General features: G+C 34.2%; 2 protein-coding genes across 2 annotated transcripts; both read right to left on the bottom strand.

The window, feature by feature from the left end:
- Window positions 1–10,493: 10,493 nt before the first annotated feature.
- Window positions 10,494–11,091, bottom strand: K441DRAFT_306139 (uncharacterized protein). The gene is made up of 2 exons (XM_067641073.1): window positions 10,971–11,091; window positions 10,494–10,920 (listed from the first exon to the last, which is right to left on the bottom strand). The coding sequence occupies exon 2, from the start codon at window positions 10,886–10,888 to the stop codon at window positions 10,511–10,513; it is 378 nt and encodes a 125-aa protein (XP_067498163.1). The 5' UTR covers window positions 10,889–10,920; window positions 10,971–11,091; the 3' UTR covers window positions 10,494–10,510.
- A 1,027-nt stretch (window positions 11,092–12,118) lies between these two features.
- Window positions 12,119–12,640, bottom strand: K441DRAFT_620854 (uncharacterized protein; the record flags this gene model as incomplete). The annotated part of the gene is made up of 1 exon (XM_067645946.1): window positions 12,119–12,640. The coding sequence occupies exon 1, from the start codon at window positions 12,629–12,631 to the stop codon at window positions 12,119–12,121; it is 513 nt and encodes a 170-aa protein (XP_067498162.1). The 5' UTR covers window positions 12,632–12,640.
- Window positions 12,641–24,750: the final 12,110 nt, after the last annotated feature.

Here is a 24,750-nt window from a genome sequence, read left to right as displayed (position 1 = left end):
GACCGTCGCCAGAACCAGACGACTATCGCCAGAGCCAGACAACTGTCGCTAGAACCAGACGACCGTCGCCAGAACCAGACGACCGTTACCAGAACCAGACGACCGTTACTAGAACCAAACAACCGTCGCCAGAACCAGACGACCGTCTCCAGAGTCAGACGACTGTCGCCAAAACCAGACGACTATCGCCAGAGCCAGACGACCGTCGCTAGAACCAGACAACCGTCGCCAGAACCAGACGACCGTCTCCAGAGTCAGACAACCATCGCCAGAACCAGACGACTGTCGCCAGAGCCAGACGACAACAACTAGCCAGCGAACACTATAAACGATTCGATCGATTAATCGAATCAAGGTAGCACAGACAGGTAGGCACAAACAGAGAGATACTAACGGGTAGGCAGATGCAGATAGGTAGGTAGATACAGATAGGTAAGTAGATGCAGATAGGCAAGCAAATGCAGACAGGTAGGTAGATACAGTCAGGTAAGCAGATACAGATAGGTAAGCAGATGTAGATAGGTAGGCAGATATAGATAGGTAGGTAGATATAGACAGGTAAGCAGATATAAATAGGTAAGCAGATACAGATAGGCAAGTAGATATAGATAGGTAGGTAGATACTAACGGGTAGGCAGATATAGATAGGTAGGTAGATATAGACAGGTAAGCAGATATAAATAGGTAAGCAGATACAGATAGGCAAGTAGATGCAAATAGGTAGGCGATGCAGATAGGTAGGCAATGTAGACAGGTAGGCAATGTAGGCAGGTAGGTAAGTTAATAGGTAGATAGGTAGAAGAGAACCATCGCTATATTATATTAAATTATCTAAAATAATAATATTTATTTTGCTAGCCTTATAAATAGCTTTAAAGTAGCTTTTATTTATTTAAAATATGCTATTAGTATAAAAGAGGTAAATATAATTATGGTTGCCAAATGCGCAGATTGCGCGCAGGCTGCGCGCAGGCTGCGTGTCAAAAAAACACGACATAGGCTAGTCGGTCGAGTTGCCAAATGACCTCAACTGCGCGCCAATTGCGTCAACCACCAGCCATTGAGGCCATTGAAAGGGTACCATATTTTCCCGATGTATACACCTAGCCCATTAATAAGTTTACCGTAGTTATTACTATAAGGCTTCGTTATATAATATATATCTATTAATAAACAAGTCTTTAACTAAATCCTATAATAAAACGTAATACTAGGAAAACTTCTAGAGGTAGAAAATAAGGTAGTAAAAGTAAAGGAGGGCTATATAAAGAACCCGGCTCTATAATAGGAGTTAATTATAATTTAGTAGCTTTTAAACTAGGAGGAAGCCCGCTAATTTAAAGCCTCTATATAATACTACTATCTTAATAAAATCCTAGAATCGCCTAACGTTATATATTATAATACTATCTCTAAAATCTCTTATATAAATACTGGAGAATTATTATTACGGACGCTTTAAGTACGATATTACAACTACTTAGAGAAGAGACAGAAGAAGCTAGTTAGTTAATTTAGGCACGGTCTAAAATGGAGCCGATAGAACTATATAATAAGGAATAGTAACCGAGGTTATATAATATGCTACGTATTAAACGAGAGGAATAAGAGGAACTCACATACTTTATATATAAGACGTACACTACGTATAAGAAGGATTTCATAAGAGTACGGTTGTGTATTTAAGGACCCTTAGTCCCTACCTAGATAGTTCCTTCCTTATAGTGATTCTTAGAATATAATTAGAGTTAATCTATTAGGCAACCACTCTACCAGTTGTTATTACGTTGTTAACTTTTATACTTGCATTTCCTATATACCTAGCCTAATAACGAGCCCATCGTAGTTCTTACTATAAGGTTCCGTTACATAATTACTACCTAGTTACGGTATTAATATAAAAAGTCAAATAATATGCCACTAAAAGCAGCCACCACAACGCTATTAACGGCAGTAACTACTTTAAGGACAGGAGGTGATACCAGTATGGTAGATACTAACTTACAGCAACCTATAACGGTCGGATAGCTATAGGAAATAGTTAACCAGCTAATAACTAATAATATAGTGTTAGAAGAAAGACTTAACGGAATAGGAGCAGTAAAGATTAAGCTACTATTAATTAAGAGATTCACAGGAAAGAGGTTAAAGCTTAAAGGATTCCTTACACAGATATACTTTAAGGTCTTATAAGAGGGAGCAAAGTTACCTATACCTATAAATCGGATAGCCTACGCAGGACTATTCTTGTTAGGAAAAGCACTTAAGTGGTTTAAATTTTACCTTACGGAGATACAGGTAAACGGAATAACGACTACTAACTAAGACGTGCGATTTATATTCTTAAGTTAGGAAGGATTTATAGAATAACTTACGCAGATATTTAGAGACCCGGAAGAAACAACTACAGCAAAAAGAAAACTCTAGAACCTTATATAACAAACTTTAGCAATTAAGTATATAATATAGTTCCAGACACTAGTAATATAAGTAGAGTGGAATAATAGGGCGCTTATAGCATAGTATAAATAGGGACTTAAGGCTAAAGTCTAGGATATAATTATCCTAATAGAAGATGCGGACACCCTAAGGGAACTAATAGATTAGGCGATTAAGATTAACAACTGGATTTACTAAAGGGAACAGGCTAAGAGAGGCTAGGATAGAGTTCTATAGTTATATAAGGCGTAGAGTATATAATAACAAAAGCTAAGTTAGAAACTATAGTATGGCGTAGAGCTAATAGACCTAAGTGGTACTAAAGAAGCCTATAAGAGATAGAGCAAACCATAGAAACCCAGAGGATAAGAATTAAGTAATTAAAGGTCTAAGGAGCAGAGGCCAAATTAGGGATCTTAATAGCAGAAGATATTTAGGCGGACTTTACAGCAAGAGAAATGGTTTAAAGAAGGAGCTTATATAAATTACGGAAAACAGGGTTATTATATTAGAGACTATAGAAGTAGGCAGAGTTATAATATAGTAAAAGGCACGAGACTAGTAGATAATATATACGTATAGAGGGACAATAATATGCTATAAGGAACAAAAGAATGTTTAATTAAAAGTTTTGCGTTTTATTATAACAACGTATACTAAATTTATAAGGACGCTAAGTACGGCGTAAGCTATTAGCTATAAGAGCCAGCACCTATAGAATATAGAGGAACCAACAAACCAGTTCGCAGATTGGATATTAAGGACAATAAATTTAACCTAGGCGAAATATTCCGTAATGAAGAGGTAATAAGGGCCGCTTACTAGGAGCGAGTAGACCTTAGAGATGTTATACTAGAGGTAAAGGATAATTCCACTATAAAATAAGGAACATTAGTAGGGATTAAAACCCCACTAAACACGATATCTATCGCTTTATAAGACGCAAGAGAAGTAGGACAGCAAACCACTTCAGCACTTAATAAAGGTAAAAGGCTAAAGGCTTAAGATTCTTAAGACGAGATAAGAGACAACTAAGATTCTTAAAACAAGATAAGGTATACCTAAGGACCTACAACGGACGAAAACCAATGGAGCAGGGTAGCAGCTTAGTTTAGAAATATACAAATAAGCTCGGAATAGAGTTTCCCATAGGCATAAGACTCTTAAGACGAGATAAGTAAGATTTAAGACTCTTAAGACAAGATAAGAACACCACGGACGCCTAATTAAACTAAGGCGGGAGCTAAGCTTAAGTTAGAAGCAAGCTTAGGATTAAAGAATCTAAGGGACCAAGATTTTAGAGTACGAATAAGAACACCTATAGGTAAGAGGTAAGAAGCTTCTTTATAGATTAGAGAATCTATAATATAAATAGCAGTTAGACTAGGAAACAGATATATAAACCTAAAAGACTTACTAGGGGAACGTAGTGTTTAGCCTAAAGATTAAAAGTTTAATACTAGGATTAAGAAGTAAGACGACTTTAAGAATTAGAGCGTAAGGTGTAAACCAAAAAAAACTATAAAAGAGTTTAGGTAAAGAATTATCGTATAGCAAGAACAGAAACTAGATAAGAAATCTAGCATATTAGGACGTATAAAGGACAGAGCACTAGTATAAAGAATTACTAATAGGCCAAGAGCAGGCATATTAAGAGCTAAGTAGCTTACCAAACTAGAAAATAAAGAGGATTTAGGGATTCTAACTAGGTTTAAAGAACAATATATAAAGGGCTGTCACGATATAGTAATAAGAAGATACTTCCTTACAGACAGACCGTATATACTCTAGCAGCTATACCAAAAGTGGTATAGGCAAAGGCATAATAATAAGTAGGAAGATTTCTATATATAGTTAGATAAAAAAGTTATCTAGGACCACCTAATTATAGAGAAGGCCATAACATATATTAAAGGAGCCTTAATTATAACGTTAAAGGATTTAGAGGAATGTTTAGAGGACTAGAGAAACAAGAGATATATCTTAGTACCTATAAATAAAGTTATAACGTTTAGATTAGCATAATAAAGGTTTAAACTTAGGGACGAAAACGAGCTAAGAGTTAACCTAAAGCACCTAGCACACTATATGTTATTATGGATTGCGTATATGGACAATATATACAAAATATATAAGAATTTAAAGAAAAAGAATTGGAAATACCCTATAAGGATATACTAGATAATAGACAAGTAATAGTATAGGAATACTAAATATATATATAGATGGCATCTAGCAGAGGTTTAAGAGGAAGGAAGTTTAGTACTTTAACCAGAAAGATTTCTTACGGAAGAATGCTTAGACGGACAATAGTAGTGGAAATGCCCAGAAAACACGTGTCTATAGTATATTAAAGATAAAAAGCGAACTAGGTATTGGCTAAAGAGCGAGCCAAGTGCACTAGGATTAAGCAGCTAATAGTTAGGAAAAGTAGAGGCCTATAGAACTAAAGGGAGCTAGTAGTAGAGCCTTAGACCCTTAAAGGAATTTAAGGACAACACCTAAATTTATAAGTTAATTAGTAAGATTAGTAGTTTAAAGCGCTAATAGATAGTAGAGTAACGCGAAACTATATCTTACTAGTAGTAGTTAAGAGAATAGGACTACCTTATAGACAAAAAAAGCAACCTTACCTATTAGTTACGATTTTAGGAGATCTAATAACCTATAGAGGAGGGATTATTAATCTTAAAATAGGACTTATTTAGATAACTATTAAAGGAAGATAAATTAAGATATTTTTTAATATCCTACTATTAGGACGGGACGAGGCAGTATTAGGTATGCCTTAGTTATAGGAATATAATCTAAGGATCGATTAAATTATAGGTTAGGTTAATATTAGGAATACTTAATGCCGTAAAATGCAATAATAAGCTAAGTTAGTATAGTACTAAGTAAGAGCAACCTATAAAGAAATAGAAAAAGGACTAAGTTATATACTAAAAAGATACTATAAGTATAGTAAAAAACTATAGTTACCGGAAAGTAAAAAGCTGTTAAAATATATAGCATAGGACTATAAGATAGAATTAGAACTAGGAATAAGTCTAAAGTTTTTTCCAATCTATAAGCTTACTAAAGAAGAAGGTAGAGCGTTAAAAGAGTTTATCTAAAAAAATCTATAAAAGGGATATATTAGACTATCGCAGTTAGCAGCGGGTTATCCAGTACTATTTGTACCAAAGAAAAATAGCAAACTAAGGCTGTGTATCGACTATAGACAGTTAAACAGCATTACTAGGAAGGATAGGTATCCTTTACCCTTAATTAGCNAAATCTAANATAGGATAGGTAANGCNNAAATCTTTANNAAGATAGATCTNAGATAGGCNTACTATTAGATTAGGATTAAGGAAGGCGATAAATAAAAGGCAGCCTTTAGGTTAAAGGAAGGACTATATAAACTATTAGTTATATAATTTAGGCTTATAAATGTACTAGCAACGTTCTAGAAGCGTATTAACAATATATTAGGAAAATACTTAGATGAATTTATTATAGTATATTTTAACGATATTATTATCTACTTAATAACTAAGGAAGAACACAGGGAACACGTTAAATAGGTTTTAAAGAGACTATAAGAAGAACAGATACTAGTAGCAATTAAGAAATACGAGTTCTTTACTAGAAAGACTAATTTCGTTAGATTTATTATTAAACTAGGCTAACTTAGTATAGATCTAAAAAAGATTAAGGCTATAGTGAATTAGTAGGAACTAGAGAACGTTATATAGTTAAAATTGTTTCTAGGGTTTTGTAATTACTATAAAAGGTTTATAGCGCAGTAGTTAAAGAATATTAAGCTATTTACGCGGTTAATAAAGAAAGAAGAACTATAGGTATAGGGAGAGGAGTAAAGAGAACTCTTTAAGAAAACCAAAGAGTTGTTTACCTAGGAGCTAGTTCTTAAGATCTATTAACTAGGACTAGAAACGGTTATAGAAATAGATATATTAGACTATGCACTAGGGGCATACTTTATACAAAGGTATTAAGATAGATGGTACTTAGTAGCATACTATAGTTAGAAGATAATACTACTAGAGTTAAACTATGACATCTATAATAAGGAGTTGTTAGGTATAGTTATAGTATTAAAGAAATAGAGAGCATTCTTATAAGGTATAGAGAAACTATTTATAGTTAAGACGGATTATAAGAACCTAATAGGATTCCTAATAATGAAGGAACTTAACTAAAGATAGGTTAGATGGGTAGAGATGCTTATAGAATACCATTTTGAGATTTAGTATACTAAAGGTACAAATAATATAAGGGTAGATACTCTAAGCCGTAAAGCTAAACTATAAAATAAGGAGAAGCTATTAGGGGCTTTATTGCAAAAAGATATAGACGGATTAATTAGGTATAATTATCCGAAAATTGTAGTAACTTAAGAAAATAATAAACTAGAGAAAGTCTACGAGATACCGGAAAGCTTTTAGGTATAAAGAATTCTAAAAGTATAGCTAGAAGATCTATAGACGGATATATACAAAAATTAAGAAGCGAAGTATATCCTAAAAAGTATAGTAGAGTAGTTCGTAAAGGACTTCTATAAGGGACTAACTTAAGGACATAATAGAGCTATGGGCTTAGTGTTAAGACTTTAGGAGGAGTATATTATTAATGGAATCTAAAGGATAGCTAGAAGGGTTACTAAAGAGTATCTAAATTGCTAAAGGAATAAACTAACGAGGTATAAGCTATATAGAGGGCTATAACCTATTGAAATACTAGAGAGACTATGGGAGATTATATTATAGAACTTTATTATTAAGTTACTAAAATTAAAAGATCCTATTACTAGATAAGATTATAACGCGATCTTAGTAATAGTGGATAAGCTTATAAAGTGGGGATACTTTATAGCATATATAGAAGAAATCTCAACGGAAGATGTTGCTAGAATTTATATTAAAGAAGTGTTTATAAGATATGGAGTACTAAGTAAGATTATATCGGATAGAGATCTAAGATTCGTAGTAGTATTTTAGGAAGTGTTTTTAGCGGAGCAAGGAGTTTAAGCAGTAACTTTTACCGTATATTATTTATAGACAGACGGTTAAATAGAAAGATTAAATTAGATACTAAAATAGTATCTAAGGCATTATATTAACCATATATAGAATAATTAGGTATTACTATTACTAGTTACACAGTTTATATATAATATAATACCTTAAGAAGGAATAGGCATATTACTATTTAAGGCAAATTATGGATATAAGCTAAGAACATCGTTATTACTATGGTAAGTGAAGAAAACGAGTAGTATAGCTAAAGAAAGAATGAAGACGTTAATAAATCTTTATGCAGACCTTATGGAATTAGTAAAGAAAGTATAAGAGAGAATAAAAAAGTACTATAATGCTAAGAGATCTAAGGGACTAGATCTTAAGGAGGGAGATAAAGTGTGGCTATTATATAAAAATTTTAAGAGTTAACAATTAAGCAAGAAATTGGACTATGTTAGACTAAGACCTTTTAAAATTAAGTAGAAAATTTTATTAGTTACGTTTAAGTTAAATCTACTAGCCAAAATAAAGATCTACCCTATATAGCATATTGCAATGCTAGAGCCAGTATATAGGAATGTTAAGCCACTAGTTTATAAAGCAGATACGTATAGAGGGCAAGAGGAAGATAAATAGCAAGTTTTAAAGATTGTTAGTTATAAGGATATAGATAATGAAATATAGTATAAAGTAAAGTAGATAGGCTATAATGAGACTACCTAGGAGCTACTAGAAAATCTAAAGAATACTATAAGAAAGGTATAGGAGTATCGGAAGAGAAAAGGTTAGGTAGTATTAATAAAGAAGGATCGCCAAAGAATAAGTCACCTAAGGGGGACCTAGGAAGAGCGACTGCTGAACTACTTAGAGTTGTTTCCTTCTCTATTAGAAGAGAATCCGTTCTTTTATTACCTAGTTCCTGTAAACCTTATTCTATAAGTTTCTACTCCTTAAAATAAACCTTCTTATAAACCTTCTTAAGATAAAGCAGACGAGTAAACGCTATAATTTAAGTATTTAGAGCTTTCTGTTTCGCGTTATGGGAACGTTCTAACTTAGTAAGGGCTTATAACAGTTTACTATCTAGCCGCGTAGTAGTAGATTAAATATAAAACCCTAAGACGAATTAATTAGGGAACTAGACGACTATTAAGAGTAATAGGTTGCGTATATTTAGCATTAGAAGTAGAGCGAACGTTATAGAACGAACGAATATTCGCTTTAGTACACTCTAAGTAAGAGAATAGTTATTGCGAAGATGGGTTCGCTAACGTAATATAAACCAACCCCTCTTTTAAATAACGAGAACATGGAGACGGTATAATCTCACTAAGAGATAATATTATAGTAATAGTATGAGCATAACGTTGGGCGTATGAAAAAGAAATTGCTTTAGGTATAATAAGCAATAATATTAACTAAATTAATTAGATGGATATTATACCTCTAGTAAATAACTTGGAGATATTTTAAATCTTTAAGGACGAAGATAAAGAGGAGGGAGATAGTGTTACGGACGCTTTAAGTATAATATTATAACTACTTAGAGAAGAGACGGAAGAAGCTAGTTAGTTAATTTAGGTATAGTCTAGGATAGAGCCGATAGAATTATGTAATAAGGAATAGTAACTAAGGTTATATAATATGCTACGTATTAAACGAGAGGAATAAGAGGAACTTACGTACCTTATATATAAGACGTATATTACGTATAAGAAGGATTTTATAGGAGTACGGTTGTGTATTTAAGGACCCTTAGTCCCTACCTAGATAGTTTCTTCCTTGTAGTGATTTTTAGAATATAATTAGAGTTAATCTGTTAGGCAACCACTCCACCAGTTGTTATTACGTTGTTGACTTTTATACTTGCATTTCCTACACACCTAGCCTAATAATGAGCCTATCGTAGTTCTTACTACAAGGTTCCGTTACAATTATTAAAATCTATATAAATAGAAAAATTATTTATTTAGTATTGGGGGGTGCATTATAAGTATAAGTATATTAAGGGGATTTTGCTAAGACTATTTGGAGACTATCCGGATAGTCTCCGGATACTATTAACTGATAAGGTCTATTATCCGAGAGGCCTATCCGGCCTATCCGCAGGTCTGGTCCCTTTGGCTGGTAGATTTAGTCTTACGGTTATCGATAAGAGCCAGCTAATAGAATCAATGGGATCAAGGCTCCGTGACTATACGCGTATTTTTGATTCTGGTGTTCGCGCACAGTCTAACTCTCGTAGGACGCTACCAGCCGAAGGGATACCCCCCAAATATTCTGTCGAGGGTCTGAGAGCTTATGGTCGCAAAATTAACTACCAAACTTACTATACTACCAAATCACTGCCAAACCTTACCGTCTAATCACTTCAAAAATAATACAAGGTATAAGCTCTCCGTTTTCTCTATCTACTCTATGTGGTAGCTATATCGTAGCTGCGTTTTATTAAGTTAGATATAGGTGGTCGGTCTAAAATTTACGAAGATCTCTTTTAATATCCAACTCTCTGTCTGCGACGCTGTATCTTATGCCTTAATACAACAAATATAGGGCTCTAATATATCTAGGGAGGGAGATAATTACTTAGAGAATCTAATACATCAAACAAATATATTATATCTATGTTGGTTGGGCCATAACCCGCAAAAAGGAAAATTTTTGATTTCTAAAATTCTTCTTTACCGTAGAATTTTGAAATATAGGGAGCAAAATATGAGGGTATAACCCGTAACCAAGCACGTGCTAATCTAACTGAGTTCGGTTAAAATTCTACTACGGAGCGTCATGACTAGCTGAAATTTGGCAGCGTAAAACGCTCCATATCTGAAGTGCCGAGAGCACCCAGTGATCCAACCCATGCGAATCTCCACCTATCACTATACCGAGTGGTTATCAGTTACCTCAAGTTTCATGGCCATCGGAATTCTTCTCAGTATTACTTATCACTCTTAGAAATAATAAGACACGGAAGGGGTGGCCGAAGAGAAGTCCTAATAATATACTCTTTGTAATGTTTGTCGCCTGCTCTGCCCCTAGCTTTCTTATTAAATGTTGTTTTCGTTTCCTGACCGAGCGCTTACAACTCCGCACAGAAGTTGTGCAGTTGCACCAGGTGCGCTAATAAGCAGCACCAACTGCCCGTCAACAACTTGGAATTGGCTAGCAGTGGTATAACCACCCATGACAGCTGGTCTAGTAGAGTATAGCGGGTTAGATTGCAAATACTTATGGAAGTTTGGCGGTTCGACCGCGCGGATCCAGTAGTAGCCACTTCCCGTCCCAGTCGTTGGGGTGAACCCTGTTCGGGTGGGAGCAGCTGCGGTGGTGGTTACAATAGTTGTTGATGCAGCAGTTGTAGTTATGACTGCGACTCCTGGTTGGCATTGGGAATAGTCCACCCGATTTTCATCGGTTGATGTCATCAGGAAATTGATATCATGGTTTCATACAATCACTGCCTACTATCAGAGCACTATCCATATACCAGGAAGGAAAGACACGCACTTAACAACAACACAACCGTAACCTAGGATACGCTCGTGTTAGGAACCATCGTCTGTGGGCATGCTACAGTCCACACCTGAGACGCAGAAAGCGCTCCCCGAATATCCAATTCCGCCGCCCGCTCTATCAGCAAAGATCCAAATCTTTTGTAGAAACCTGGCTTACATTGTCTATAACCGGATACCTGCGCAGAAACTAATCTTGCGAGTAGACTGACTGACGCTGCGATTAAGTTTGAACGATGCATCTTGTATGAATCCCAAGGCGAAGCCAGAAAAACTAAAGAATCGAAAGAAGGCTCGGCGGAGGCCAAGAATTAAAATTCGGCAGACATGGGTAGAATATAAATGATGGCAGACCCTTGATCTTCGATATCCCCAAGGTGTCCTCAAATGATGTTGTAAATCTCGCGAGAGCACTATACAAAACCGTCGGTCCGAGTACCGCACCGCAAACAGATGAATCAATTACACCAAAGACAAGCGAGTGGAGAAACAGCCAACGAAACCTGGTTTGCTCGAAACATAGTACTCTCCAGTAAAAATGTACGGAGGTCTAATATCAGAACGAAGCTTGTTCATTCTAAGATATCATTTCTAATGCATAAGAAGCTTGGATATAATACAAATGGGATTGTGGTACCCGCGGAAGAAGACACCCGGGAACAGATCTAGCCCTTTGACCGAATGAGTTTATACTGCCAGCTTGTTTATAGTGGCACACTCTTGCATTGCGTGTAACAAAGCGGCAATATTCAGGCTAAGTAGAGTTGCACTAATGTATCTAGTATGCTTGTGTGAGAACAGAGATGATCTTTCGTGACCGAGTCCCCTCCTATCCTAGGTTTTGTGTTATGGCCATCCTAACTGATTTGGTTGAGAAGAGTGTCTCGTATGAGAAATTCTCTAGGGCGCTATATTTGCTACTACAAAGCATGAACCCTTGGGCTGTTCGACTGCTACAAAATCGTCATTCATTAGATATCAAGTTAGACCTAATTAGAACAAAAGTACAGAATTACTGACTTACCTTCTTCACCACGATTGAAGTGATTCTGATCATCCTCGTGGAGCCCACCACTAATGAACTGCTGATCGAAAACAGGTACTTGATCATGTCATATACTCACGGTCTTCCCCCTTTACCACTCACGACGCCGATATCTCGCCTCCAACAGGTTCCGGCCGTGTTGAGAAGACAATCTTATACTTCACTACCTCCAAAATCTCCAGCTCGTCCCCATCTCTGTTTTCCCTAGATCCGTTCTCCGTACCACCAGGCCCCTCAACCCCTTCCATATTCTCGCCCTCCTCTCTCATTCGTCTGCCCAGCACCCCAAGCGGTTTTGCAAGCTTTTTTACCTCCCCTGTAAGTCTCTGATGTTTTCCAACGTATAAATACACTCTCTTCATCCACTGTGTGTCATCCTCCTTCATGCCCTCGGAGTAAAGAGGGAAAACAAGGTTTCCAATTGGAATTCCTGTACACTCGGACAATACTGAGGAATCCGGCACAGCTGGCGCATGGATTGTGCCTTGGATTTCTAGTATAGCGCGGCCACCGGGGGTGTGCAGGAGTGGAGGGAGGGTGTTTAGGGCGGCATTGATTGCAGCAGGATTCGAGGTTCGTGGGCTTGGGAGGTAGAGCGGGATTGATGGCATTATTGGGAGCGTTCATCAATATTTAATGAAGAGAGTATAAACATCTCAGAGCAGGGAAAAGTGCACGGGTGTCACAGTCAACCGCAAAAGATCGTTTACATCGCTTAAATTCGCGAACAGCCGGCATCGCACCCCACCAAAATTTGTATGAGGTGGATGTAACGCATTTAATCCACTACTTATTGCCTAAAATGGGCAGAAGGCTCGCACCTGAGGTTGTATATCGAATTAGGGTTAGAATTGAAGCTGGTGAGGGAGTGCTGGCTATTGTGAAGGCCATTGACGTGTCCCGTCCTACCGTTTATAAGATACAATTGAACCTTAACCTCTATGACGAGCCGTACGCGCCAGCTAGTCTTATATAAGGTTGACTAAGGCTGCTTCTAGCCTATTAAGAGCTTGTGAGTCTAATATTGCTTAGTATTAAGTTTTTACTAATACGTCTCCGGTGATAGAGGCTACTTAATTTTCTTAATAACTAACCTACTGCCTACCTTGATGAGATATAGGACTTCCTATTTAATAAGTTTGGTCTTTAAGTCTCCGTAGCCACCATTAGCCGTACCTTATTAAGAGCTTGTTGGTTAAGGAAGGCTATTAAGGCTTACGCGGTAAAGAGAAGTTAGGAGCTTCGTATATTATAGATTAGTAGATAAGCAATATAGATAGTAGATTAGCTAGTTTTTCTTAATAAGTTAGCTTTTAATAAAAGAACGGGCGATAGCAAGTTTGGCTAGGCGCCAATTGGAAGAGAATATAAGGTCTCTCGCCCGTTTAAAAGGTTAGAGAGGTAGAGTATCCTACTAGCGCTATTAGTTAACGGATATCTAAGCTACCTTATCTACTAAGGCTTAATTATAGCAGAGATATTTAAGCTATTTCTAGAGTAGTAGGTACTCCCTTATTATATACCGTACCCTAGGCCGCGATCTATTTTTATTCTAGATAACGCGTTAATCTATAAGTTAGTATAACTTCGCGATCTATATAAGGAACACAGCGTACTACTTATATTCTTACTACTATACTTACTAGATTATAACCCAATTAAGGCGATATTTAAGGACCTTAAGGTATAAATTAAAAGGAACTATTAACTAGTAAAGACGTTTAAGAGCTTTAAGGCGTTTCTGTTACGGACGCTTTAAGTACAATATTACGACTACTCGGAGAGGAGTCGGAGGAAGCTAGTTGGTTAATATAAGTACGGTCTAGGATGGACCCGATCGAGCCATGTGACGAGGAATAGTAACCGAGGTTATATAATAAGGTCTGTAAGGTCTGTAAGGTCTATAAGGTCTATTATATACCTTATATACCTTACGTACCTCACGTATAAGGAGGATTTCATAGGAGTACGGTTATGTATTTAAAGGACTACGGTCCCTACCTAGATAGTTCCTTCCTTATAGTAATTCTTAGAATACAATTAGAGTTAATTTATTAGGCAACCACTCTACTAGTTATTATTATATTGTTAACTTTACTTACATTACCTACATACCTAGCTTATTAATAGGACCCACCGTAGTATTTCCTATAAGGTTTCATTATACAATTACTACCTAGTTATAGTATTAATAGAAAGTTAAACAATATGCCACTAAAAGCAGCTACTACAACGCTATTAACGGCGGCAACTACGTTAAGATTAGGAAACGACACCAGTATAGCAGATACTAATTTATAGCAACCTATAACGGTCGGATAGCTATAAGAGATAGTTAACTAGTTAATAGAAAATAATATAATATTAAAATAAAGAATTAATAGGATAGAAGCAGCGAAGATTAAGCTACTATTAATTAAAAGATTCTTAGGGGAGAGATTAAAGCTTAAAGGATTCCTTACGTAAATACACTTTAAGGATACGCAAGAAGGAGCTAAACTGCTAATACCTATAGATCGAATAGCGTACGCAGAACTATTCCTATCAGGTAGGGCACTTAAGTAGTTCAAGTCTTACCTTACGGAAATATAGGCAAATAGAATAACGACCACTAATTAAGAGGTATGGTTTATATTCTTAAGTTAGGAAGAGTTTATAGAGTAACTTACGCAAATATTTGGAGACCTAAAGGTAGTAACTACGGTAAAAAGAAAACTCTAAGATATTACGTAACGAACCTTAGTAATTAAGTACACTATATAATTCTAGACGTTAGCTATATAAGTTAAGTAGAATAATAAGGCGCTTATAGCACAGTATAAGTAAGGACTTAAGGCTAAAGTTTAGGACGTAATTATTCTAATAGAAGATGCGGACACCCTAAGGGATTTAATAGATTAAGCGATTAAGATCAATAATTAGATCTACTAAAGGGAATAGGCTAAAAGAGGCTAGGATAGAGTTCTATAGTTATATAAGGCGTAGAGTACGCAATAACTAAAGCTAAGTTAGAAATTATAGTATAGCGTAAAGCTAATAGACCTAAGTGGTACTAAATAGATATGTCTATGTGGCCAAGCGAGCACTACAGCACCCCTGCATCTTAGCAACACTAATATCATCAACATTCACAAAATTGAGCCTTGCTTACTTGCTTTTTATATTAGTCTTATTTAAGAGCTAATGCCTTATTTACTCAATTTCTAATAATTAATTGTTGCTGTTAATGACTTAACGACCTATATACTCGTCTAAACCTTCGCGAATTATCCGTAAAAACCTTAAAAACTTAACTAATAACGACACACTTAACGAGCTAAACTCCTTAAAGGTTACCTACCAGTCTCCCTTACCTTCCCCTACACCTTTAGGCGATACGCCGGCATTATAGTCTCTATCCTCTATAATGGCGCCTCTCTCTACAGCTTAACGCGAGACTTTAGCCGCTAAAAAAGCTAAAGAATGGCTCTAATAACTATATAAGGAGGACCTAAGAATTAGAAAAGCTTAGGTAAAGAAGGTTAAGGACTGGGTAACTAACTGGAAAATAAGACTCCTTTAGGAATAGAAGGACCGTACTAAAATACTATATATCTAAAAAGAATAGGAAGATTAGGCAACTAAACTCTATATATTAAGCCTCGCTATAGTAATAGCAAGATTAGCTATGGTAGTATTATCCTTAACCCCAATTAATAAACTAGGTGAGTTACTCCCCTCTATAGCTAATATCCTAAATATCCTTCTCCCTGGCGTCCTAAATAAAGAGATACTTAAGGTATTTTAGGGTACTTTCTTGCCTAATAACCTCTCTCGCCTTTAGATACACTAGCTCTAGTCTAAGCCTTAGAATAATATCCTTATTATTAACAGCGTTCTTTCTATAAGACCAAAAAAAGGGATAATAAAGGACTACCCGTTAGTTAAAGTGTAGGTAGAGGGCTTCCTTAACTATATAATGATTTTAATTATTATATATAAGAATCTTTTAGTAGATCTTATTCCCTAAATACTTACCTTTTATAATTAAGTTATCTAGCTATCTGCTATCTACTAAATTACTCCCTTAATAACTATGGCCTTAAAGTACTACTCTATAGTTATTTAAAAGAACTAGTTAGAGCTAGCTAACTAAAAGATCTCTAGTAACTTTCTAGATATCTATTGCAATCCTAGTACTTATAAATCCGTATCTATCTTAAAACGCACGCGAGTAAGCACTAATATCTTAAGGACCTATTATAGCTTTAATAAAGGGAAGTATAACCTAGGTAAGAATTATAAGTTCCCGCATACCTATAGTAAGTGCGGTAGCCCGTATACTATAAGGAATTGCAAGTAGTAATTACTAGAGGAAAGTGTTAATAAGAAAAAGGAAGAGGAGGAAGAGGATTTTATTAAGCTATACCTACACTCCACTGAAATTGTACTCTACCCTTATAGTACGGGTAGGCTAAATACTATACTATTATTTCTAGTCTTCCTACCCTCCTCTCCTCTACAGGACTCTTCCTCCCCCTTAATTATTTAAGCGTAGGGGCGTTATCTATCCCTATACCCTAGCAACCTCTAACGCAATATTATTGGTATCTTAAAGTTTAGATACTAGATTAGGGTAGACCTAGAAATTAAGCTCCTTTCCTAGAAGAACTAAGCCTTAATAGCCGCAAATACGGTCCTAATCTTAGAGAAGATTAGCGCCAATCTAGATATAGGTAGGATTATAATAGCAACGTCTCCTATTATATCCTTACCACTAGGTTTAGTACCTAAAGTGGATAAAAAATAGCGCCGTATTTATAACTTATCCTTACTATCTAGCCGATCTATTAATAACTTAATCCCTATAGTATTCGCCATACTATAATATTTAATAGTTAATTAGGTTCTCTAACACGTTATATATACAGGCCGTAGTTATATAATTATTAAGAGGGATATTAAGGACGCCTTTTAGAATATTTTACTTTCTATTAAAGCTTAACGCCTTATAGGGTTCTTCTAGAAGGGTATAGTGTATTTTAAACGTTGCCTTTTATTCGGCCTTTAAACTGCACCCTTTTTATTTAATCTTTTTGTAGAGGGATTCCACTAAATACTTATCTAATATATCCCAAACGCCGCCTTAAAGCACTATCTAGATAACTTTATCTTTATACTCTCTAACGCTTCTATCCTCCCTTAATTATTTAGTATATATAACTAATTAAGCAATAAATTAGGCATCCTATAAAATAAATTAAAGAATATTAAAGGCACCACAGCTAAAGTCCTAGGTTATATTATAGATACTCTAAAGTTTAAGCTATATCTTTCTCCTTTAAAATAGGCCACTATAATTAAGGAGATTAATAAAGCTTTAAGTAGTAGATCCCTAACGCTAGTTTAGAGTTAAAAACTAGCTAGTAGACTTACTTAGAGCGCCTAGGTAATTAGGCTTAGGTATTTATATAACTGCTCTATCTAAGAGTTTATCTCTACTTTTATAAAGGTAGGTAGTTATCCTTACTAACAGCTAACAGCTAAACTTCGCTAAAACTTATTATAGTAGAGGGATACTCTTACCCTTTTAAATAGTATCCTCTTCTTTAATAATACAGATTAAAAATAATTCTATCTCTTCTTAGACGTATCCGGGATTCTTAATTATAGGGCCTTCTTCTTTCTTAAGGACTCTTAAGGGATAATATAGCCGCCTTATTCGGTATCTCTACCCTAAGATAATTCTTTAAGCTGCTACCCTAATGTAGAACACCGCCTTGCCCTAATTAATAAGCGGGAGGTCTAAGTAATTACAACTTTATTCCAGCTTTAGGCAACGCAGTAAAAGTATAGCTCAGTCTATATCTATATGAATAATATAGTAGCACTTTTAGGATTCTAGAATACGGTAGTAAAAGAACTAGGTAATTACCTACTCTGTAAAATCCTCTAACTAGCCATAGCCTATAATATTACGCTTTACGTGGAGTAGGTTTTCTCTATAGAAAACGGGCTAGCTAATACTCTATCTCGTTTTAATTGCGATAGGGTATTATTACTATACCCACATTAGGATACTTCTAATTTACCATTACTATACGCTTCTTTATTATATTTAATCTAACGCTAAAATAGGAGACCTAGTCCCTCTTAAAAACCCCCTACCTAATTTCTAGATTAAGGTAAAAGCCCCCTTAGAATACTTTGGCCAACTATTATAGTATAGCCTCTTTAATAGAATAAGAGATTTATATTATCCCGCAATTAAGAGTTAGGAGGGCTACTATAACCTTTATAAAGTGGTAAAGTACCTAGCGCCCCTTTACTATCTAGGAGAATAGATTACCTAACGGATTTTCGGTAATGCTAGTCTAGGAATAAGCCATATTAAGCCTACTATAGTTAAAGCCTACGTCTCCGCAATTTAATCCTACTATATTAACGCTAATTATAACACCTCCGTCTTTAATAATCCTATTATTAAGAGGATCCTAGACGGTGCAATATCTATAAATCCCTTTACGACGGCTAAAAGATTGCTAATTACTAAAGACATCCTCGCCTAATTAGTTACCCTAAATGCCTAATCTATTAAGGATCTTAACTTTAACGCCGCCGTTACCACGGCCTTTATAGGATTCCTTTATCTAGGCGAGATTACCTACACTAAGGCTTAGAAAGATAGCCACGCCTTCTCTACTATAAAATATACTAAAAACGACATAACGCTAGTAAAGGACTATATAATATTACGTCTAAAGCGTAGTAAAACGGACGTTAATTACTAAGGAGTCTTAATTATAATTACCGCTTTAGGGTAACCTAAATACGTAGTTTAAGCTATAAAACACCTATTTAAAAATAACCCCTAACCCAAAAACGCCCCTCTTTTTTACTTAGAGAGATTAGCCTTTATAAGCTACGCGGTTAGAAATAAGCTAAAGTATAGAGTCGCCGCTCTTAGCCTTTACTCTAAGCTCTACAACGGATACTTGTTTTAGAAAGGTGCTGCTTAATATACTTAAGATAACGGTTTTACAAACGGCTAAATACAGTAGCTGGGCTAGTGGTCCTTATAAGCATTCCAGCTTTACTATTTATTATCCCTAAAAGACCTATTCTGGCTAAGTGTAAACTTTTAATATAAAACGCTAATACCGTTCTTATTATTACTCGCCCTAGATATAATAGGCGAAGGTATTTAGGCATAACGGCGTATAGGAGTGCCTATTTTAGCACGCTAATATATTAACTTAAATCTCTCCTCCCCCCCCTTTTTTCCTTTTTTCCTTTTTCCCCCTACTCTACCTTATGTGGTACGGGCGCTGCGCTTCTAAGTCCATAGGTATTACGTTTAGTTAAGGCAGGGTAATCCCCTACAAATAGCCTTGCGAATATACCCATTCTTAATTAATGCCTTTAAGCCCGTACCCACCAATCAGATTAATTCTTAATCCTCTTCTCCGTAAGCGTGTAAATAATAGATAGATATATCTATATGGCCAAGCGAGCACTATAGCACCCCTGCATCTCAGCAACACTAATATTATAAACATTCACAAAATTAAGCCTTGCTTGCTTGCTTTCCCTCCCACCTATACCTTTTTCTTTAGTTGCATATTTTGGGCTTTATAAATAGATACTATAGCGATATACTTGCACACGGGTCCATAGGCATTACGTTTAGTCAAGGCAGGGCAATCCCCTGCAAATGGCCTTGCGAATATACCCATTCTCAATTAATGCCTTTAAGCCCGTACCCACCAATCAGATTAATTCTTAATCCTTTTCTCCGCAAGCGTGTGAATAATAGAGAAGCCCATAAGAGATAAAGTAAAAAACTATAAAAACCTAGAGGTTAAGGATCTAGTAATTATAGGACTAAGGAGTAAAGGCTAAACTAGGGATCTTAGTAGTAGAAGATGTTTAGGCAGACTCTATAGCAAAGCTAGTAGTTTAAAAAAGGAGCTTATATAAATTACGGAAAATAGGATTACTTTACTAGGGATTATAAAGATAGTTAGAGTTATTATATAATAAAAGGAACTAGACTAGTAGAAGGCATATATATATAGAGGGACAATAGTATACTATGAGGAATAAAAGAATATTTAATTAGGAGTTTTGTGTTTTGTTATAATAACACATACTAAATTTATAAGGACGCTAAATATGGCGTAAGCTATTGGCTATAAGAGCTAGAGTTAAAAGGACTTAAAGGAACTAAAGAGTTAGATAAAGAATAGGATTAACTCTATAAGCTGGATTAAGATATTATAGTAATATATAGATAATAATCGGTAACAATAATAATGAAGTTAGAGTACTTATTAATTAGTAGCAATGAGGACATTAAAGAAACTAGCTAGGGGTATCTAAACTTTAATAATGTAATAATAGAAGTAGAGACTGAGACCGCTATGGAGCAAGGTTTAGTAATAGACATTATAACGCTATTAGATACGGTATCTATCGCTTTATAAAATGGTAGGAAGAGTATCTTATAGAGATTAAGCAAGCAGACGACTGCTAGTGCTAATTTACCAATTAATAAAGGCAAAAGGCTAAAGGCTTAAGATTCTTAAAACGAGATAAAAGATAACTAAGATTTTTAAAGTAAGATGAGGTAAACCTAAGGACCTATAACGGACGAAAACCAATAGAGTAGGGCAGTAGCTTAGTTTAAAGATATATAAATAAGCTTGGGATAGGATTTCCTATAGGTATAAGACTTTTAAGATAAGATAAGTAAGATTTAAGACTCTTAAGATAAGATAAGAACACCTAAGCCTAGTTGGACTAAGGTAAGAGTATAGCTTAAGAAAGAAGTAAGCTTAGGATTAAGAATCCTATAGAACTAAGATTTTAACACATAAATAAGAACTACTAACGAGATTAAGAAGTAAAAGGACTTTAAGGATCTACTTGCAAGGCGCAAAAAGAAAGAAACTATAGCGGAATTTAGAGTAAGAATTACTGCATAGCAAGAATAGAAACTAGATAAGAGATTTAGTATATTAGGACGTATAAGGGATAGAGCACCTATATAAAGGATTACTAATAGGCCTAATATAGGCACACTAAGAGCTAAGTGGCTTACTAAACTAGAATAAGAAGAGGATCTAGGGATTTTAACTAAGTTTAAGGAATAATATATAAAAGGTTATTATAATATAGTAATAAAGAGATACTTCTTAACGGACAAGCCGTATATACTTAAAGGGCTATACTAAAAGTGGTATAGACAACGACATAATAATAAGTAAGAAGATTTCTATATATAGTTGGATAAAAAAGTTGTCTAAGACCACCTAATTATAAAAAAGGCTATAACTTATATTAAAGGAGCCTTAATTATAACGTTAAAGGATCTAAAGGAGTAATTAGAGGACTAGAGAAGTAAAAGACAAATCTTAGTACCTGCAAATAAAGTTATAACGCTTAGATTAATATAAGAGAGGTTTAAACTTAAGGATAAAGATAAACTAAGAGTTAACCTAAGATACTAGGCGCATTATATACTATTATAGATAGTATATATAGATAATATGTATAACATATATTAAGCACTAAAGGATAAATATTAGAAGTATCTAATAAGAATATATTAAATATAAGATAAGGCAAAATATAGAAATGCTAAGTATATATATAGTTGGTACTTAGTAAAAGTTTAAAAATAAGGGGATTTAATACTTTAACTAGGAAGATTTCTTACGGAAGAATGCCTAGATAGATAATAGTGGTGGGAATGCCTAGAAAACACGTGTTTATAGTATATTAAAGATAAAAAGTAAACTAAGTATTGGCTAATGGCGGACTAAGTATAAACAGGATCTAGCAGCTAATAGTTAGGAAAAGTAAAGGCCTATAAAACTAGAGGGAACTAGTAATAGAGCCTTAGACCCTTAAAGGAATTTAAGGAAAACACCTAAATTTACGGATTAAGTGGCAAGATTAGCAGTTTAAAGTATTAGTAGATAGTAGAGTAATAAGGAACTATATCTTATTAGCAGTAGTTAAAAGAATAGGGCTACTGTATAGGTAGAAAGAGCATCTATATCTATTAGTAACAATTTTAGAAGATCCAATAGCCTATAGAGGAGGTATTATTAATCTTAAAATAGGACCTATTTAGCTAACCATTAAAGGAAGATAAGTTAAGATATCTTTTAATATATTACCATTAGGGAATAATAAGGCAGTATTAGGAATACCTTAGTTATAGGAATACAATCTAAAGATTGATTAGATTATAGGTTAGGTTAATATTAAGGATACTTAATGCTATAAGATGCGATAACAAGCCAAGTTAGTATAGTACTAAGTTAGAGCAATATATAAAGAAACTATAAAAGGGTTAGATTATATACTAAAAAGATACTATAAGTATAGTAAGAAACTATAGTTACCGGAAAGCGAAAAGCTATTAAAATATATAGTATAGGACTATAAAATAGAGTTGGAACTAGGAATAAGCTTAAGGTTCTTTCTAACCTATAAGCTTACAGAAAAAGAGTTATAGGCACTTAAAGAGTTTGTCTAGGAAAATCTACGAAAGGGATATATTAGACTATTATAATTATTAATAGAATATCCAGTACTATTTATACTAAAGAAAAATAGTAAACTAAGGTTATATATTAACTATAGACAGTTAAACAGTATCACTAGAAAGGATAGGTATCCTTTACCCTTAATTAGTAAAATCTAAGATAGGATAGGTAACGCGTAAATCTTTATAAAGATAGATCTAAGATAGGCGTACTATTAGATTAGAATTAAGGAAGGCAACGAATAAAAGGCAGTATTTAGGTTAAAAAAAAGGGCTGTACAAACTATTAGTTATGCAATTTAGGCTTATAAACGCACTAATAACATTCTAAAAGCGAATTAATAGTATATTAGGAGAACACCTTAATAAGTTTATTATAGTATACCTTAATAATATTATTATCTACTTAATAAGTAAGGAAGAGCACGAGGAATATATTAAATAGGTTTTAAAAAGATTATAGGAGGAACAGATGCTAGTAGTAATTAAAAAATACGAGTTCTTTACTAGGAAGACTAATTTCGTTAGATTTATTATTAAGTTAGGTAAGTTAAGCATGGACCTAAAGAAGATTAAAGCTATAGTTAGTTAGTAAGAACTAGAGAACATTATATAGTTAAGATTGTTTTTAGGATTTTGCAATTACTATAGGAGGTTTATAGTATAATGGTTAAAGAGTATCGAGCTACTTACTTAACTAACAAAGAAAGAGGAACTATGGGTATAGAGGGATAAGTAAAGGAAGCTATTTAAAGAACTTAAAGAATTGTTTACCTAGGAACTAATCCTTAGGATCTACTAACCAAAGTTAAAAACAGTTATTAAGATAGATATATTAGACTTTATATTAGGGGTATACTTTATATAAAAATATAAGAACGGATAGCACCTAGTGGCATACTATAGTTAAAAAATAACACTACTGGAACTGAACTATAATATCTATAATAAGGAATTACTAGGTATAGTTATAGCATTAAAGGAATAGAGAAACTATTTATAGTTAAAACGGACTATAAGAACCTAATAGGATTTCTAATAATAAAGGAACTTAACTAAAGATAGGTTAGATGGGCAGAGACACTTATAGATTATTATTTCAAGATTTAGTATACTAAAGGTACAGATAACGTACGAGTAGATGCTCTAAGTAGAAAGGCTAAACTATAGAACAACGAAAAGCCATTAGGGGCTTTATTGCGAAAAGACATAGATAGATTAATTAGGTATAATCATCTAAAAATTATAATAACTTAAAAAGAACTAGATAGAGTCTATAAGATATTAGAGAGCTTTTAGGTATAAAGGATTCTAAAAGCATAGCTAAAAGATTTATAAATAGACATATATAAGAACCAAGAAGCTATATATATCCTAAAGAGCATAGTAGAATATTTTATGGAAGATTTCTATAAGGGAATGACTTAAGAACATAATGGAGCTATAGGCTTAGTGTTAAAACTATAAAAAGAGTATATTATTAATGGAATTTAGGGACTAACTAAAAAGGTTATAAAGGAATATTTATATTGCTAAAGGAATAAATTAACGAGGTATAAGCTATATAAAGGGCTATAACCTATTAAAATACCAGAGAGACTATAGGAGGTTATATTATAGGACTTTATTATTAAGTTACTAAAATTAAGAGATTCTATTACTAGATAAGATTACGACGTAATCTTAGTAATAGTAGATAAGCTTATAAAGTAGGGATACTTTATAGCATATATAGAAGAAATCTTAGCGGAAGATATTACTAGAATTTATATTAAGGAAGTGTTTATAAGATATAAAGCACTAAGTAAGATTATATTAGATAGAGATTTAAGATTTATAGTAGTATTCTGGGAAGTATTTTTAACGGAATAAGGAGTTAAAGTAGCAACTTCTACCGCATATTACCTGCAGACAGACGGTTAAATAGAAAGATTAAATTAGACACTAAAATAGTATTTAAGGCATTATATTAATTACGCGCAGAATAATTAGGTATTATTATTACTAGTTATATAGTTTGCGTATAACGCAATACCTTAAAAAGGAATGGGCATATTACTATTTAAGGCGAATTATGGGTATAAGCCAAGAATATTATTATTACTACGTTAAGTAAAGAAAACGAGTAGTATAGCTAAATAAAGAATAGAGATATTAATAAATCTTTATGTAAATCTTATGGAAATAGCTAAG

Source organism: Cenococcum geophilum (genome assembly GCF_001692895.1).
Source record: "Cenococcum geophilum 1.58 unplaced genomic scaffold K441scaffold_65, whole genome shotgun sequence".
NCBI lineage: Eukaryota > Fungi > Ascomycota > Dothideomycetes > Gloniales > Gloniaceae > Cenococcum > Cenococcum geophilum.
Note: the sequence above shows the minus strand (reverse complement) of the source record. Positions and strands in the feature narration are given on the sequence as shown.

What these genes read in the sequence shown, in the direction of transcription:
- K441DRAFT_306139 (XM_067641073.1), bottom strand. Translation starts at nt 10,888, where the DNA reads ATGACATCAACCGATGAAAATCGGGTGGACTATTCCCAATGCCAACCA.